Consider the following 16,350-nt stretch of genomic DNA (forward strand, 5'->3'; position numbering starts at 1 on the left):
ATAATCATTGAAACCGGATGGCGTCAAAAAAAGCCATGGGTCCGACCAGTGCAGGCCAAAGACCAATAGCTCCTTTTTAAGTCTACAAAAAGTGCTCAATCTGCCTTAGAAATTGACAACAATCCAAGAAAACCCAGTTCACTTCCAGTCACCCTATGGTTTTCAACACTTAGGGATGAACTCATATCAACAAGATTTTACGTTCAGCACAAGCAATCCGACAGAAGTTATGTAGCCCAAAATGCCCACCTATACAAGAAAAACTAGAAGAACCATCTAATTACAATGATTTTCCTAACTATGCTGTTATTTACTCAAGGGGAGTGCATCCTGCAACACTATATGTAGTTAGGGTTCTAGTTAGGAGAACTCCTGGAAGATCCATCCGGCCCCAAACTGGAACAATTTAAGGTAGGTTTTCCTCCCGAGGAATGGGGTAGAGGAAAGGGGCAGAGGAAGGAGATTATAGAAGACTAAAGATTAAAATAATCTCACAACAATGGATTAGTTCCAGTCTTTCATATGCAGCCTATCCTTGTTGAGTCGTTTGAACAAGGATAATCGGGCTATGTGCTACAAAAAGAAACAAAAGAGGCAAGTGGTCTCACAAATCTTTTTAAACCTGATCGAGGGATTATAATTATTTCTATTGTCAAGGGGGATCGACCGCACAAAATCCCCGCATTTAAATGATTATGAATGTTACAATGTTTGTGTAAGAGTTTTCAAGATTTGAAATTCTCATCAAAAATAAGCTTTAATTAGAACTCTGTCTCCTTTCAGAACAAACCCCTTTTTCTATCTGCTCTCATCAAGGAAGAAGATGCAGAAGAAACACAACTTTTTAAAGCCATTTGAAGCAGTAATGATTAAGCAGAAGTTAGTTACCTTGCCCATTAATCTCTTTCAGAAAAGAAAGACTTAATCATCATCAGATCATTAAAAAGTACCAAGAAATCATTAATTTTTAAACTATCTATTCTTTCTTTGCTCCATGACACAAAACAGGCGTAATTGATCCTCTGCTCCACCGGAAATTTCTATCCTATATTGAGAGACGATGTTTAGAAGAAAATTTGCCCACTCTTCTGGGAGTCTAATTACATACTGCATCCAGGAAGGAATAAACCTGCCAAAATCATTAAAAGCTTACCTTCTTGATTTAGAACTACGTAGGATTGTCCCCTTATTGGTAGACGGATATAAAAAGATTCTTCCATTGAAAGCTGATTATAAATGTTTACAACAAATCGGCCTTCATGTTCAGTTATGTGACACTGGCTGACATTTAAATAGTGACAGTGGCGAAAGTGAACTGGCTGGGTAGAGTCTTCTTGTGGCAAAATACGGCTGAAAATAGAAAAATATTATGTCTTCGATAGGAAAAAACTTTCATAGCAAGAGAATAATATTAGTCTTATAAGGCTTATATTATGCATCATAAAGCGTATGTTACATGACCATGAGTATGTTACCTCTTTCAGACACCTGAATTAATGTGCCGTTAAACAAACAACGAAAATGATTATAAAAAGTATCTGTTCTGGAGGGGGAAATCCTCTAAATAAAAAAAGCCTTTCGTTTAGCACGTTTTAGGATAGACTGGCTTCTAAAGTAAAATAAACTAAACTGTCAACTGAAAGTAGAGAGCAAAATTAAAACTTAATATGAATAGAAATCATTTCATATATGAGGGGGGGCTGCTCCTTCCTCAACCCTTGGTCTTTACATCAAAATCTTAAAGTTCTTTAATAATACTTCTCATTGAAATTCAACGGCAATCTTTCTTAAAGAATTGTGACGAAAAGGCAAACTTTAGCGTAAAGAGCAAGGGCTGACGAAGCGACAGCCCCTTCCAACACGGAATTTCCTTACTTATAACTATTTTTTTTAGTTTCTGATCGTTTTTCAAGTCACGCCAAGAAATCTTCCTCTCCCCTTGAAAAATTTTTCCCGTGGAAATTTCCCCGAAGAAGTTTTCCGCCCCACGAAAAATTCCTCCCGTGGAAAATCCCCCCGCCCCTCATAAAATTCTCCCGAAAAAGTTTCCTCATATTTCGCAATGACAAATACCATATTTAACGATGGGCAAACTACGTAATTTACATCCGGTTCCCAAGAGTATGGGGGGTTATTTCAGCCCGAAGGCGTTTCTTCGACTCTTTATTGTACCTTTCGACTATACTGAACAAATGTCTCTCAAATTTTGATCAAACATCTTTAGGGAAAAAGCGGCGTGGGAACGGGGCTAGCTACCCTCCAATCCTTTTGGTCACGTAAAAAGGGAATAGAACTTTTATTTGCTTTCAAATTAGCCCCCTCTCAATCTTTTAGGACCATTGATTTGATATGGTCACCATGAAAAAAAAAACGACAAATAATAAACAAATAAACACGTGGATAGGAGCCATATTTATGTATAGGGGCTTGAAACCTCTACAATAAAGTTCTCTAAAACTGAATCTGGTGGTGCAGTTTTTGTTAGAACCGTCTGACTTTTGGGGTTCTGTTTTCCCCCTTTTTCGAAAATGTGGCAAATTTATCTTAGGCTTGTATTTTTGATAAGCAACATTAAACTTAAAAAATTTTAATATTTGGAATCAGCATAAAAAGTCAATTCTTTTGTATCTATTGTTATCAAAGTTGTGCTTTCTAGAGTTTTGGTTACTTTTGGGCTCAGTCACTCCCTACTTATGATTTATTACCCACAACTGTTTGATATTGTGCGTTCAGTAGTTGACAGTAGTTGAGTAACTCAGTTTTTAATAACTACTTATTTTAAGAGGATTAAATTACTAAAAAAAAGATTAGGTTTTTCGGCAAAAGGTAAAGAGCAATGTTTATACAAAGACAATCAGAAATTAAGTCTGATAAGAAGAAAAATTTGAACAAAAGAGGCTATGAAAGAAGAAATGGAACCCCTAAGTGACCAGAAAATACACTAAAGGAGGAGGTAAAATTGACTTTTGACACAAATTTATGAAATACAACATGGTGTTACTGTCCCCCTCATAATAACTGAAAGTTGAGAGCGTCCTTCAAGACCCCTGGACCTGCTTTAGGTGCTTCATTTACGTACATCAAAATCTTGGCATAATTCTAATTCTTACTGCTGGTATTACTTTTTGCTATCTTATTAAACTTTAGCTATGAGGCATTTATTCCTTAATGGACTATTTGGGGGCGTTGCCCCAAGAGCTACCCGCATAAAGTTGTTCTGTAGTCACATTTCTTTTGTATCTTTCGACCGCTCTGGTTAAAATGTCTCTCCCTAAAATTTTATCTGGGGTGCCCAGAGAAAAAAGGTATCAAAAGGGTGTTTGGGAGCTCCCGTCAGTGTCGCTACAATTGCTCTGTTTAATATTAAATTCAAATCACTCCTAAAATCTTTTTAGAAGCCCATGCATTCTAATGCACACGCACCACATTCAACAAAGTCAAAATAAAAAAGGTGAGACATTTGCGGTAAGATATACAGAATTGCAACATTTTGAACAGCAGGTGATGCAACCAAACTTATCTTCTCAGTAGCCTTTATTGCTATTAAACTAATTTATCTTCTCTATACCCCTTATTACTATTGTACGAGAAACAGGCTTTCTAATATACATAGATAGAACTCAATTCAGTTAAAATTTCAGAACAAACTGTCAAGTTTGTTGGACTTGTCCAAAGGAAGTTTTTAGAATGTATAAGGAAGTCCAAAGGAGACAAACAAGCTAAAAGAACTAGCATGGAATCCAACAAACCCAAAGAATATATTGTGAACACAAACATACACCGAGAGCAGGAAAAAGACCACTTTATCTATAGTGGTCGTCTCCAAAGCGGCTTATATTTTGTAACTTCTAAGAAGCAGCAACAAAAACTGGAAATGCAATATTTCATATATATTGAACTTGAAAAAAGTACTAGCTGTATATCTTTGGCATGGATGTATATTTTCCATTTATCTGAAACAACACAGTTTTCAAATGGACTGTAGCAGCGACAAGACAGTGTAAATACAAAAAGACTATTTCATCTGTTTCGAAAAGTAATATCGGAGTAAAAAACCTCATGAATAATAAATGGGAGAAAGCAATACATTTTCTTGAAATGACATTTAGAAAGCCTTGTTCAATGTAAAATAGTTCAATGAGCTAAAAGTATGGATGAGAGAAGCTCAGCGGAAAGATATCAACTTACATTTGAAAGACGTCTTTTTTGGATATTCGTTCAATTCTGTTTTTACAGTTTTCATAAATTTGTCCACATAAGTAAGTTGCCCTTCTTTTTTTTCTTTTCTTTTAAATACAGTTCAAAAATCTATGGGGAAGAGGAGCATTAGACTCATATTCTTCAACAACTTTGCTACTATAAGGGTCTCTCAAAGAGCCCAAATGAAATGTTGTACATTTGGATTTTTCAAATTCATCTCACTATTAGATATCTCAATTCACATTCAATCAAAGTCCGCTGATTACTATCTCAAACCAAAGAACTTTATAGGGATTTTACACAAATGATTAAAATTGTATTTATTTGACATGTTTTTCAATGTTAAAAAAAAACATTTCTATTTTTTAATCAAAGTGAAAAGCAGCGTTATATCTTACAGCGAACAGCAAATCGTGTTTTATGTGAGCCTGCCGCCGTCCTTAAACCCTTGCTCAAAATACTAAAGTGCGTTTAGTGATTTTTCGACAGCATGTTAGGCTGCAGCAAATATAGTATCTTGGCAATTACAAATGCTCTATTCACCGATTGCTTTTTTAGATGTCTGGACTGAAAATTTCATCGTTTAAATAATATACAAATAAATTAGCCCTATACATCTAGAAGCACTGTGACAAAAACTGTGCACAATTGCCCTTAAGTTAGAGCAAACAAGATTGAATCGCTGATATAAAAATTGAGGCTTTAGCTTAAAGAGAATGGGGTAGATGGATATATACGGGGCAGTTTTTCAGTAATTACACACTCAATCGTTCCTCCAAGGCTTATTGGCATCAATTAAAGTATCCAATTTAATAAATATTTTATTTGAAATTATTTTCGGATCCCCTTTTAACTCAACTCAATTTAACGCCGAGTTAATCTCAGTCTACGTCTCAGGTTCAAGGGGGCTCCAAACAATAAATATGGAACGGGATCTAAGTTATAACCCAGATCTTGAGAAATATAACAAGGATAAAATCAAGGCCGTATTCAGGAGAGGGGTTACGGGGTCCCCCCCCCCCCTCGAAATTTGTGTCCGACATTTGAAAAGTAACAAAAAGTATATAAGAAATTTTGAAGCATTTTTTGAATTTTTTAACCCCCCCCCCCCCAACAAGAAACTTTCCACCGAAAAAATCCTGGATGCGGCCTTCTATAGTAAAGAATTTGACCTAGCGAAAAGTATGGAAAGTGTATGTTTGTCTATTTGCGAAACCAGACAAAATAGAAAGCACTTTTATCAGTCTCTCTTACGTGATCTACCATCTGTGCAAACAAATAATACGAATTTTTAAATTTCCAAACTCAATTCCAACGTTTGATTTTGTAAACTAGTATTCATCACAAAGGTAAAAACAGCGGTTCAAGAAAAATGTTCTACCTTAGCCTACAAGTTCCATAAAAATCAATATTTCAAGATATATGTCATTTCCATCCCCCATTTATTGCGCATTACTTCAAAGAGATATCTTTGAAAGTAAATGATCAGGAGTGAACATTGAGGCTTGTTGTCTGTTTGGCAGTTGGATAACATTTGACAAAGAAACACGATACACCTGAGTTAATGACCATTGGGGTGATCACCCTCTTTAAACTTTTAGATCAACCTATATACGCACATCAAAAGCAAAATAAGTTCAGGTCGCGTTGCGTTTTAGGAGATTAATAGTTCATGCCATGATACTTGTAAGATATCTCAAACGACATCTTGTAAGATATCTTCAGCTTCTGGAAGTTTACTCGTGTCTTTGCAGACACGAGAAACTCTTGTTATCTAAAACGGCTTTTTCCTAGAGTATATTAAGTTTTTCGAAATTTATCCACCTGTTATAGTTAAAGGAAAATTGGTAGTTGTGTATTATCCCGAACACACTCAAAAAGTTTGCTCTGTTTGATCTTAGAAAAACCGGCATATTTTCTGCAATCGGTTATAATTAGCTTAGTCTTAGTGACAAAAACTATGAAGCAGGTACAATTTTAATAAAATATTTAATATATTGAGGTGGTTGGGTAATTAACATAATGCGTTCTGGGCGGCCTGCTTTCCATAATTCTTTTTTATAATTTCTATAATTGTGTTACTAAAGTCTTACATTTTCACCATATTTTAGTATATTTCATTATGATTAACCTAACTTCACGTCTTGAGTGTGTTCAGGATAATACACAAGCACCAAAAAATTTCTTAAGTTTTTACGCATTCGATGATAATATGATGAAAACTACCCATGAAGAAAGAAAAGTAAATGAAGGTAATCATTGTTTGGAAAAATCAAAATTTTAAATTCTTGGTCAACCTTCTTAAGACCATAGGCGGGTGTACCTTGTTTGCCTCTTTTTGAATTCTTGATCAGCATGCCTAAGACTCTAGGCAGGCATGCCTTTCCAAAAACTAACCTGACAAGTATGTGTCCAATAAGAGAGTCATGCATACTCCTGCCATTTACCCGTGCCCCAGCCATTTAAACATTTGCCTCTCAATTACTTGGACTATCTGTCTTGGCTTTTCTCTGTCTAAAATTACCCAGCGTCTTGATGCAACCTATGCAACCTATTGCAAAATACTTGATAACTTCAATTCAAAATCAACGGCAAGTAAAGCCAGGCAAGTAAAGCATCAAATCGGAAAAATAGACAGACATTTATTTTGATCAGTGGAAATGTAATATGCAGGTATTTATTTAGAACTAAGATTTACAAAAGCAGCAAAAAGTATGCATTTAATTCTTTAATTACATAGGACCACAATAATAATTATGTGATTTCAGTGTGCCACCACTATCACAAAGACCAGAACGGCGTTGTCAATTATTGAATCAATGTTGGTAGAAATAATTACATCAACAATGCTGGTCGTAATATTCAAACCGATTAAGGATTGAAACTTCATAGTTTCCCTCCTTTACAACAGCCACATCCTGTGTGCATATCTTCATTTCTGCCACTTTTAGTTAGATATTCGATGGTTACTAAAGGTTCAGCGATTTAAGATAAATGCGGATGAGCTATGAGGTTTTGCGTTTTAGGTGTTCATTACTATAGTTTTTTATCATTTGATACAAATTATTTTGGATATTAGAAGAGCTAATTTGAGGTTAAGTTGTTCTTCTTAACTTCTCAAGAATGGAAAAAGCCCTACCATAAAGAGTCAAGCCCTAGAGAGGAAAACATAAACATCAACAATTTTAACTTATTGGCGAGTCTGCAATCACCTCCAGACAGGCAAGTCGCAAAGGAATTTTTTAAGGGGGGTGGCATAAAGTATACCAAAAGCAGTTTCCCCTAGGAAACTTCTCCTGGAAAGGGTGGCGAAAGAAACTTCGGAGGGCACTCATTCGATTGGAAATTGGAAACTCTAGTGCCCTTTTTTTTACAGACAAAAGTGTTTGAAGGGAAACCAATACCCTCCCTTGCCCTTTTTGCTACCCCTCCCATAACCTCCTAAGACTTTCAATCAAAATTTGGGATATGGCACTTGCATTCTATCCATATTCATTCAGGCTGTCAAAAAGGCATATCTGCAATATCCCAGGAACGGCTAAAGGTAATAAGCTGAAACTTTCAGCGAATATTGAGGGGAAGGTGGAGCTAACTCAAAAGACACTCTATACAGCGAGTTTGTCAAAAGGGTATATGTGCAATATCTCAAGAAAAGCTAAGGGTATTAAGTTGAAACTTTCGGGGAATACTCAGGGGGGTGTTGAACTAAATAAAAAAAACACTCTTTGGAACCAGGTTGTCAGAAGGGCTTATTTGCAATATCTTACTAAAGCTAAGGGTAATAACTTGAAACTTTGAGGGAATGTAGTATTTGCAGCGGTAGTGGGTAGTAGCAGTCTAATATTAGTAGCCCTGAAATTTTCAACTTAATACTCTCAGCCTTTCTTCAGATATTGTTTATACATCCTACTGACATCCAGCAAGTAAATAGTGCGTTTTGATTTTAGTTAACTATCCCCATAAACTTCCAATGACAGCATTAACCTAATACCCTAATCTTTCATGATATATCTAATATATGCAATTTGAACAACCTGGATGCACTTAAACTTTTCTGAGTTAGTTTAATAGTATCAGTAGTAGTAGCATTAATATTCTTATATTTAGGTGTAGTAGTTCATGTGTGCCCCGGGAACAGCTAAAAGTATCAAGTTTAAATTCTCAAGGAATATTTAGGGGGGGGGGGGGGGGTAAATTAAACCAGAAAAATTCTATGTGCATCGTGGTTGTCAAAAGGGTGTATTTGCTATATCTCAGGGATGGTTAAAAATATTAAGTTCAAATTCTTAAGGAATTGTTAGGGGGTTGACCTGATATTGACCTAAATCAGATTCTATGTGCATCCAGGTTGTCAATAGGGTGTATCTTCAATATCTCAGGGACGGCTAAGTTATTAAGTTGAAAATTTTAGGGAATGTTGTTTGGGATATTGAACAAAATAATAAAAAAAAATACTGCGTATATCCACGTTGTCCAAAGAGGTTATCTGCAATGTCTGAGGAACGGCTAAGAGTGTTAGGTTGAAGATTTCAGGAAATATTGAGCTTAGTCAGAAGACATTATGTGCAACCAGGATGCCAAAAAGGTTTATCTGCAAAATTTACGGAAATGCTATGGGTACGAGGGGGACAACAAAATAAAGACAAAGAAATTACCCGCATTCAGGTTTTCACAAGAGCGCATCTGCAGTATCTCAGGAACGGTTGAAGGTAATAAGTTGGAATTTTCAGAATATATTGAAGGAAATACTGATATAATTTAAGAGATTCAACTTTCATGAAATATTGGGGGGAGTGCTGAACTAAATAAAAAGGCATTATGTGCATCTACGACGCTGAAAAGGTATGTTTACACTCTCAGGAACGGCTAAGGCATTGGATTGAAACTATCAGAAAATAATGAGAGGGAGTCTGAACTAAACCAAAAGGCACTATGTGCTTCCAGATCTTCATAAGGGCGTATCTGCAATATCTCAGAACGACTAAAGGTATTAAGTTTGAATTTTCAGGGAATGTTGAGGCAAATGTTGAAATAAATCACGAGATTAAGCTTTCAGAAAATACTAAGAGGGATGTTGAACTAAATCAAAAGGCGTTACGTAAATCCATGTTGTCGAAAGGCGTTTCTGGAATATCTCAGGAACAGTTAAGGGTATTGAATTGGAAGTTCCAGGGAATGTTGAAATAAATCAAGAAATAGTACGTGTATCCAGTTTGTCAAAAGGGCGTATCTACAATATCCCAGAAACGGATAAGGGCACTGAGATGAACTTTCACTTTCAACTGTGTTTTAAAATGGCTCTTGGCTTTCCAAAGTGTCTTTACTTGTGACTTTGCTATGATAATGTCTCTCTTGTTACAAAATATTTTCTCTTATTTTTCCAGGAATAAAGATTCTTTATCTTGAAAATAATTTGTATTTCGAGTCAGATGTTTTTTATTTGTTATAACATAAACAACTATACAACAAAGAAATATTATTACAGGTCCAATCAAGGTTTATCTATTAGAGTATTGTTACTACCCCTCCCTCTCAAACCCTATAATTAGCTTGATTGTCATTTGAGCTTTTTTTTTTTTTACTGCCTTTTGAGCAGTTTCGCTTTTATTAATTGAACATCAAGAAAAATCGCCATAAAAATCAGGATGATTGGAAAGAATTAATGAAAGTAGACTGATTGTTTGGTAAATAATGATATTAATTCCTTATTTTTTCAGCAATTCCTTATTTTTCAAAGTTATAATTATGAAAGACAAAAGATTTAAATATAATTGGTTTTCAGTAAAGTGCAAATGATGCTATGACCTTTAGAAGGTCTAGGGGATGGTAGCACTACTCCCATTTGCTGTAATTTCTGTTTACTTTCAATTTGACTGGATTATTCATTTTCATCTCTGTTCGTTTTAGATTCATTTATTTATTTTTAGCAGAAAATTCTGTATTTATGTTTGATGTCACTATATATTTTAATTTATGACGTTTAGACTTTCATTTATTGATTGATTGTAACTCATATTCGTTTTAATATTAGATTATTATATAACCTTGCTTATACTCGTCTTTGGTTTTATATGGCTCTTTACTTTTCTTTGGAGAACTTGTTTTGCCGATTTATTTTTTAAATTAATAAGGCAAAGATGAATCATAAAAATGTTGAGATTTGAGGGGATCATGAAACCAAAGGAACACCCCTGTGTATGTACTTGCCTTCATACAGCCGCAAAGGGTTTTCGAGTATTTTGGTGACAGGATAAAATGTTTTGAAACGGTTCTTCGGTGGCGTAGCCAGAAGGGGGGCTATGAATGCCGATGTAAGCTTGAAAATTCTCATAATAATAGGTACTTTTAAATATAAATACTCGTTATTGGTAGAGCTCTCCCCAACATGGATATGACCATCTTAAAGTGGAATCCTTGTTAAACTACTGACATTAGTGGAAACACACAAAATTAAATTTTTCTTCTCAATAAGTGCATACTTTCAACAGAGTTTTCCATCGAAGTTCCTTCAACATCTTCCTTCGGATATCTTTCTCTGTACATCGCATAAGATAAAGAAAATAGAGGGAAACTTAGCAGAGAATTAAATTGCAAACAGATGGGCCAGTCCAAGCATGATAAATTTGAATCATAGTTTTGGATTTCCTCTAAATTTACATTAAGGGATTTCGGGCCAAATAAGAAACCCAAATTATTCAAATCAACTACAAAAAAGGATGGCAATTTTAAATTTTCTAAAGGGGGATTTAAGACAGGTTGCCTTGCTGTGATTTCTTAAAAATTGACTGAAAAATAAAACAATTTAAATAAAAAAGAAAGGGCTAGTTCTTTGTGGCTAGTTCTGCCGATAAGCGAAGATCGGCGGCGGCGGGGGTAAAAAATAGTAGCAGGGGCGTTCTGCTGGGCAGATTATTGTTGACCGTAAAACATTTTTTTTTTTATCAGTCTTTCTCAAATCCCAGCTTTAATTTTTGTCAGATTTGGGCCTATTCGCGAGTTAGAAACTTCGCGAGTCGCTGGCTGGATGCTAGTCTTCTTCGTTATTCATCAAGAGAAGGAGAAATCTGGTTGAAACGAAATGGCTCTGACGCTTCAGCCATTGCATAATAGTTGAAATATATAACAGTTATGTATTCCGAACAGAATTAATTATCAAAATTAACAGTGTTTTTTTGTTTGTTTTTTCATCGAGCAACCGTCACCATCAATAAGAATTTTCACCATTTACATCACAGCTGGGTTGGAAGGAAAATCTTTCCCCTTAGCTTTCACATGATCAAACATCCAGAAGGAATTTGGAAGGAATACCCCCTTTCATTTCCATATTGTTTTGATAATGAAGATCTATGCTCTTAAATACAGACCAACTAAATGTTTTTTAGCCCATGAAGCTAGTGGTAAGTTGCCAAGCTCATCAGAGGTTCTAACTTCGACCCCATCTCTACCTGTACTGCCATCCTCTCACCCAATGCTTGCAATAAGCCCTGTGATTTTGCAGCCACTGTGAAATAGGATAGTGACACCTGAACAAGTACAACCACATCCCAGCACCACCAAGAAAACGAAATGATTCAAGGAAAAAAGGAGACCAGAACAAAAGTGCTCACTGGTACATCAGTGAAAGCCAAGATTGAAGCTACCTTTGCTACAAGGAAGGCAAAGAAGAGGTGGAAAAGAAAAAATTGAAGCAACAAAATCAAGAAAAACTTAGAAGCAGGGTGCGAAGAGATTTGGTGAGAAGACAGCCCTGAGGGTGAAAATGAAACTGAAAAGGTTCAGACAGTGACTGTTGATGACAGCTCAGACAGTTCTCTTGGGTAAGATAGTGAAAAAGAACGTGAACTTAGTTTTGATTTGGGTTATAGTTGGCAACTTTGTAAAAGTCATCCATGAGGGCCATTAGGGAGAAGGTAGAACACACTGCAAAGGCCAGTGTGACGACTATGAGTGGTGGGAGAAGTAATGTGTGAAAGTGGCTCGAACAGCCAGACCATATCTACTACATGAAAGAGAATTTTGGGTGAAAAACCCCAGTACTTGGACGGTCTGTGATGTTGACAAATGTTTTGACTAAAATGTATCTTCCCTAAACAAGGACAGCAGGTTCTTAATCTTGGACCTCATGCAGATAGTTGGGATTGGCTGACTACAATCTTATAGCCAAGTCCATTTAAATATAATTACTCTTTTTCACAACAGATGTCAGTGATTGAATCTGTCCATGATTGAGATACTTCAATTTTAAGATCCTATGTTCAAGATTAGGCAGTAGCCTATTAGTAGAGAGGGGTCAGAAGGTACAAACGGGACTCCTTATATGGGCATAGAATACTGACGGGACTCCAAATAAGGGCATAGCCTCCCTAGGGAAAAAGATTACGTAATGGGGTCAATGACCTCTTTTTCCAAGGTCGATTTATTTGATGTTTCTATGTGTAATAGCTCCGGGGCGAAGGTTGCACATGCGCATTGAATTCTAACGGGAAACAATGTTATTGATCTAGGACTCGAGGGGGAAGTGAATTTCCGAGAAATTGATTGCGTAATCAATGTATGTCAAAAAAAACAACAACGACCTTGACATTCGCTGAGAGCGTGCAATTACAACAACATCGACCGTGGAACACCTGTGCTGTCGACCTCAATTCACCTATCGTGAATCAATAATTCCCCTTAGAAACAACAAATTAATTCCCATTTCTTGACAGATCAATCAATCAATGACATCATCTGTCAGACTTTAAAAATTTTCGCCCTAGAAACATTTCTCCAGGAATAGATCCAAGTCAATAATGTCTTTGCCTCGGGAACAACTCTTTTGGTCGAACTCCAAAGGATATTAATAGCCAAAGGCCATGGAAACAATTAGGCAAGAAACATCTTAGCGATGAATTGTTTTAGCGCGCGAAAAGGTTTCTTATTAATTTGAAATGTATTAGTGCAGAGATGCCAATAACAAAGGATTACGCTGAATTTACGTTTAGGGATTATTTGGACGAAACAGTTTTAGACAGGCTATGGAATTATTTCGGCGAAACAGATAGAGACATTTTAAAAGAAGATTTTAGGAAAGGTTTTAGAAGAGAATTTAATGGTGAAACTCTGTGGTCGTTATAATACACAAGTTTCATTTGAACAATGTTGTGAGGTCCTCTAACCCAACCCCAAAGGGTTCCAATCCTCCTACCCCAACCCCGAAGGACGCCCCCGGTCCTCAAAGGCCCCCCAAGCTCCCAAAGGGCCACCGGCCCCCCCAAAGGCCCACCCAGCCCCCCAATCGCCATCCTCGGGCCCCCCAACGGCCCATCGAGCTCCCAAAGGACCACGGGCGCCCCCAAGGCCCACCCAGACCCCCCCACGCCCTCCCCCGGCCCCCCCAAGGCCCATCGAGCTCCCAAAGGCCCAACGGGGTCCCCAAGGCCCGCCACCAGTCCCCACAAGACCCCCAGGCACCCAAAGGCCCACCCTGTGCCCCCAAAGGCCCTCCGCCGGGCCCCAAAGGCCCATCGAGCTCCCAAAGGACCACCACCGGTCCCCCAAATGACCCACCGGACCCCCAAAGGCCCGCCCTGTGCCCCAAAGGCCCTCCCTGTGCCCCAAAGGCCCACACCCCGGGCCCCCCCAAAGGCCCCACGAGCACCCAAAGGACCAACGGGGTCCCAAAGGCCCTCCACCGGTCCCCAAAAGCCCACCAGGCACCCAAAGGCCCACCCTGTGCCCCCCAAAGGTCCCCCCGAGCTCCCAAAGGACCACCGGCCCTCAAGGGACCCACAGACCCTCAAAGGCTCTCCCCGACCACCCCATCTTTCGTTGATGTGTGTTGTCTGAAACCTATGATTTGGGATGTGTAGTTTGCTACTTCAGGCTTTTCTGAGCTAAGGTTTCCTAGTATTTCATAGTTGAATGTTGTCTTAAACAAATAGTTTGGTATGATTTTTTTTATTTTTAAGACTTTTATTAGCTAGTTTTATTATACTTTAGTAGGTGGGTGTTGTCTGTACCTTATGATTTTGGATATGTAGTTTGCTATTTTTGAGTTTTCTGAGTTGGATTTCTTAGTCTTTCATAGGTGTGTGGTGTCTGAAACCTATGATTTGGGATGTGTAGTTTGCTATTTTCGACTTTTCTGAGCTGGATTTCTTAGCCTTTCATAGGTATGCGTTGTCAGAAAATTATGATTTGGGATGTATAGTTTGCTATTTCAGGCTTTTCTGAGCTAAGGTTTTCTAGTATTTCATAGGTGAATGTTGTCTGAAACCAATAGTTTGGGGTGAGTAGTTTGCTATTTTTGACTTTTCTGAGCTAGGTTTCTTAGTCTTTCGTTGGTGTGTGTTGACTGAAACCGATGATTTGGGATATGTAGTTTGGTATTTTCGACTTTTCTGAGCTGGATTTCTTAGTCTTTCATAGGTGTGTGTTGTATGAAACCTATGATTTGGAATGGGTGGATTGCTACTTTTGACTTTTCTGAGCTGGATTTCTTAGCCTTTCATAGGTGTTTGTTGTCTGAAACCTATAGTTTGGGATGACTAGTTTGCTATTTTTGACTTTTCTGAGCTAGGTTTCTTAGCCGTTCATAGGTGAGTGTTGTCTGAAACCTATGATTTTGGATATGTAATTTGCTATTTCCGACTTTTCATAACCGGATTTCTTAGTCTTTCGTAGGTGTTTGGTGTCTGAAACCTATGATTTGGGATGTGCGGGTTGCTATTTTTTGACTTTTCTGAGCTGGATTTCTTAGCCATTCGTAGGTGTGTGTTGACTGAAACCTATGATTTGGGATGGTTAATTTGCTATTTTTGACTTTTCTGAGCTAGATTTCTCAGCCTATCATATGTGTGTCCTTTCAGAAAATTATGATTTGGGAGGTGTAGTTTGCTTTTTGGACTTTTCAGAGCTAGGATTCTTAGTCACTCATAGGTGTTTGTTGTCTGAAACTTCGAGTTTGGGATGAGTAGTTGGCTATTTCAGACTTTTCTGAGCTAAGGTTTCTTAGTATTTCGTAGGTGAATGCTGTCTGAAACTTATGATTTGGGATATGTAAATTACTATTTCGGGCTTTTCTGAGTTGGATTTCTTAGTCTTAGATAGGTGTGTAGTGTCTGAAACCTATGATTTGGGATGTGTAGTTTGCTATTTTCGACTTTTCTGAGCTAGGTTTCTTAGCCTTTCATAGGTATGTGTTGTCAGAACATTATGATTTGGGATGTGTAGTTTGCTATTTCAGGCTTTTCCGAGCTAAGGTTTTCTAGTATTTTGTAGGTGAATGTTGTCTGAAACCAATAGTTTGGGAATGAGTAGTTTGCTATTGTTGTCTTTTCTGAGCTAGATTTCTTAGTCTTTCGTTGGTGTGTGTTGACTGAAACCTATGATTTGGGATATGTAGTTTGCTATTTTTTACTTTTCTGAGCTGGATTTCTTAGTCTTTCATAGGTGTGTGTTGTCTGAAACCTATGATTTGGAATGGGTGGATTGCTACTTTTCACTTTTCTGAGCTGAATTTCTTAGCCTTTCATAGGTGTGTTTTGTCTGAAACATATATTTTGTGATTAATATTTTTCTATTTTCGTATTTACTGATATTTTTTTCTTAGAATTTCTTATGTGAGTGATTTCAGAAAAATAATTTGTGTGATTTTTAAATTGATATTTATGACCTTTCATAAACGGATTTCTTAGTCTTTCGTAGGTGTGTGATGTCTGAAACCTATGATTTGGAGGTGTGTGGGTTGCTATTTTTTGACTTTTCTGAGCAGGATTTCATAGCCATTCGTAGGTGTGCGTTGACTGAAACCTATGATTTGGGATGGTTAATTTGCTATTTTTGACTTTTCTGAGCTAGATTTCTTAGCCTTTCATAGGTGTGTCCTTTCAGAAAATTATGATTTGGGAGGTATAGTTTGCTTTTTGGACTTTTCAGAGCTAGGATTCTTAGTCACTCATAGGTGTTTGTTGTCTGAAACTTCGAGTTTGGGATGAGTAGTTGGCTATGTCAGACTTTTCAGAGCTAAGGTTTCTTAGTATTTCGTAGGTGAATGCTGTCTGAAACTTATGATTTGGGATATAGTATTTCGTAGGTGAATGCTGTCTGAAACTTATGATTTGGGATATGTAAATTACTATTTCGGGCTTTTCTGAGTTGGATTTCTTA

At 37.3% G+C, this 16,350-nt stretch overlaps 1 protein-coding gene across 1 annotated transcript in view; it reads right to left on the minus strand.

Annotated features, from left to right (window-relative positions):
- LOC148951984 (lysosomal alpha-mannosidase-like) overlaps window positions 1-16,350 on the minus strand; it is a 397,289-nt gene that overhangs the window by 363,435 nt on the left and 17,504 nt on the right. Inside the window, exon 2 of the mRNA XM_089089462.1 lies at window positions 1,154-1,350. Within this exon, the coding sequence (XP_088945588.1) occupies window positions 1,154-1,220 (67 nt within the window). The 5' untranslated portion in view covers window positions 1,221-1,350. The remainder of the gene's footprint in view (window positions 1-1,153; window positions 1,351-16,350) is intronic.

The sequence above is a fragment of the Artemia sp. Qi Xiang Cuo genome, chromosome 5, assembly GCF_049724085.1.
Source record: "Artemia sp. Qi Xiang Cuo chromosome 5, ASM4972408v1, whole genome shotgun sequence".
In the NCBI taxonomy this organism is placed as follows: domain Eukaryota; kingdom Metazoa; phylum Arthropoda; class Branchiopoda; order Anostraca; family Artemiidae; genus Artemia; species Artemia sp. Qi Xiang Cuo.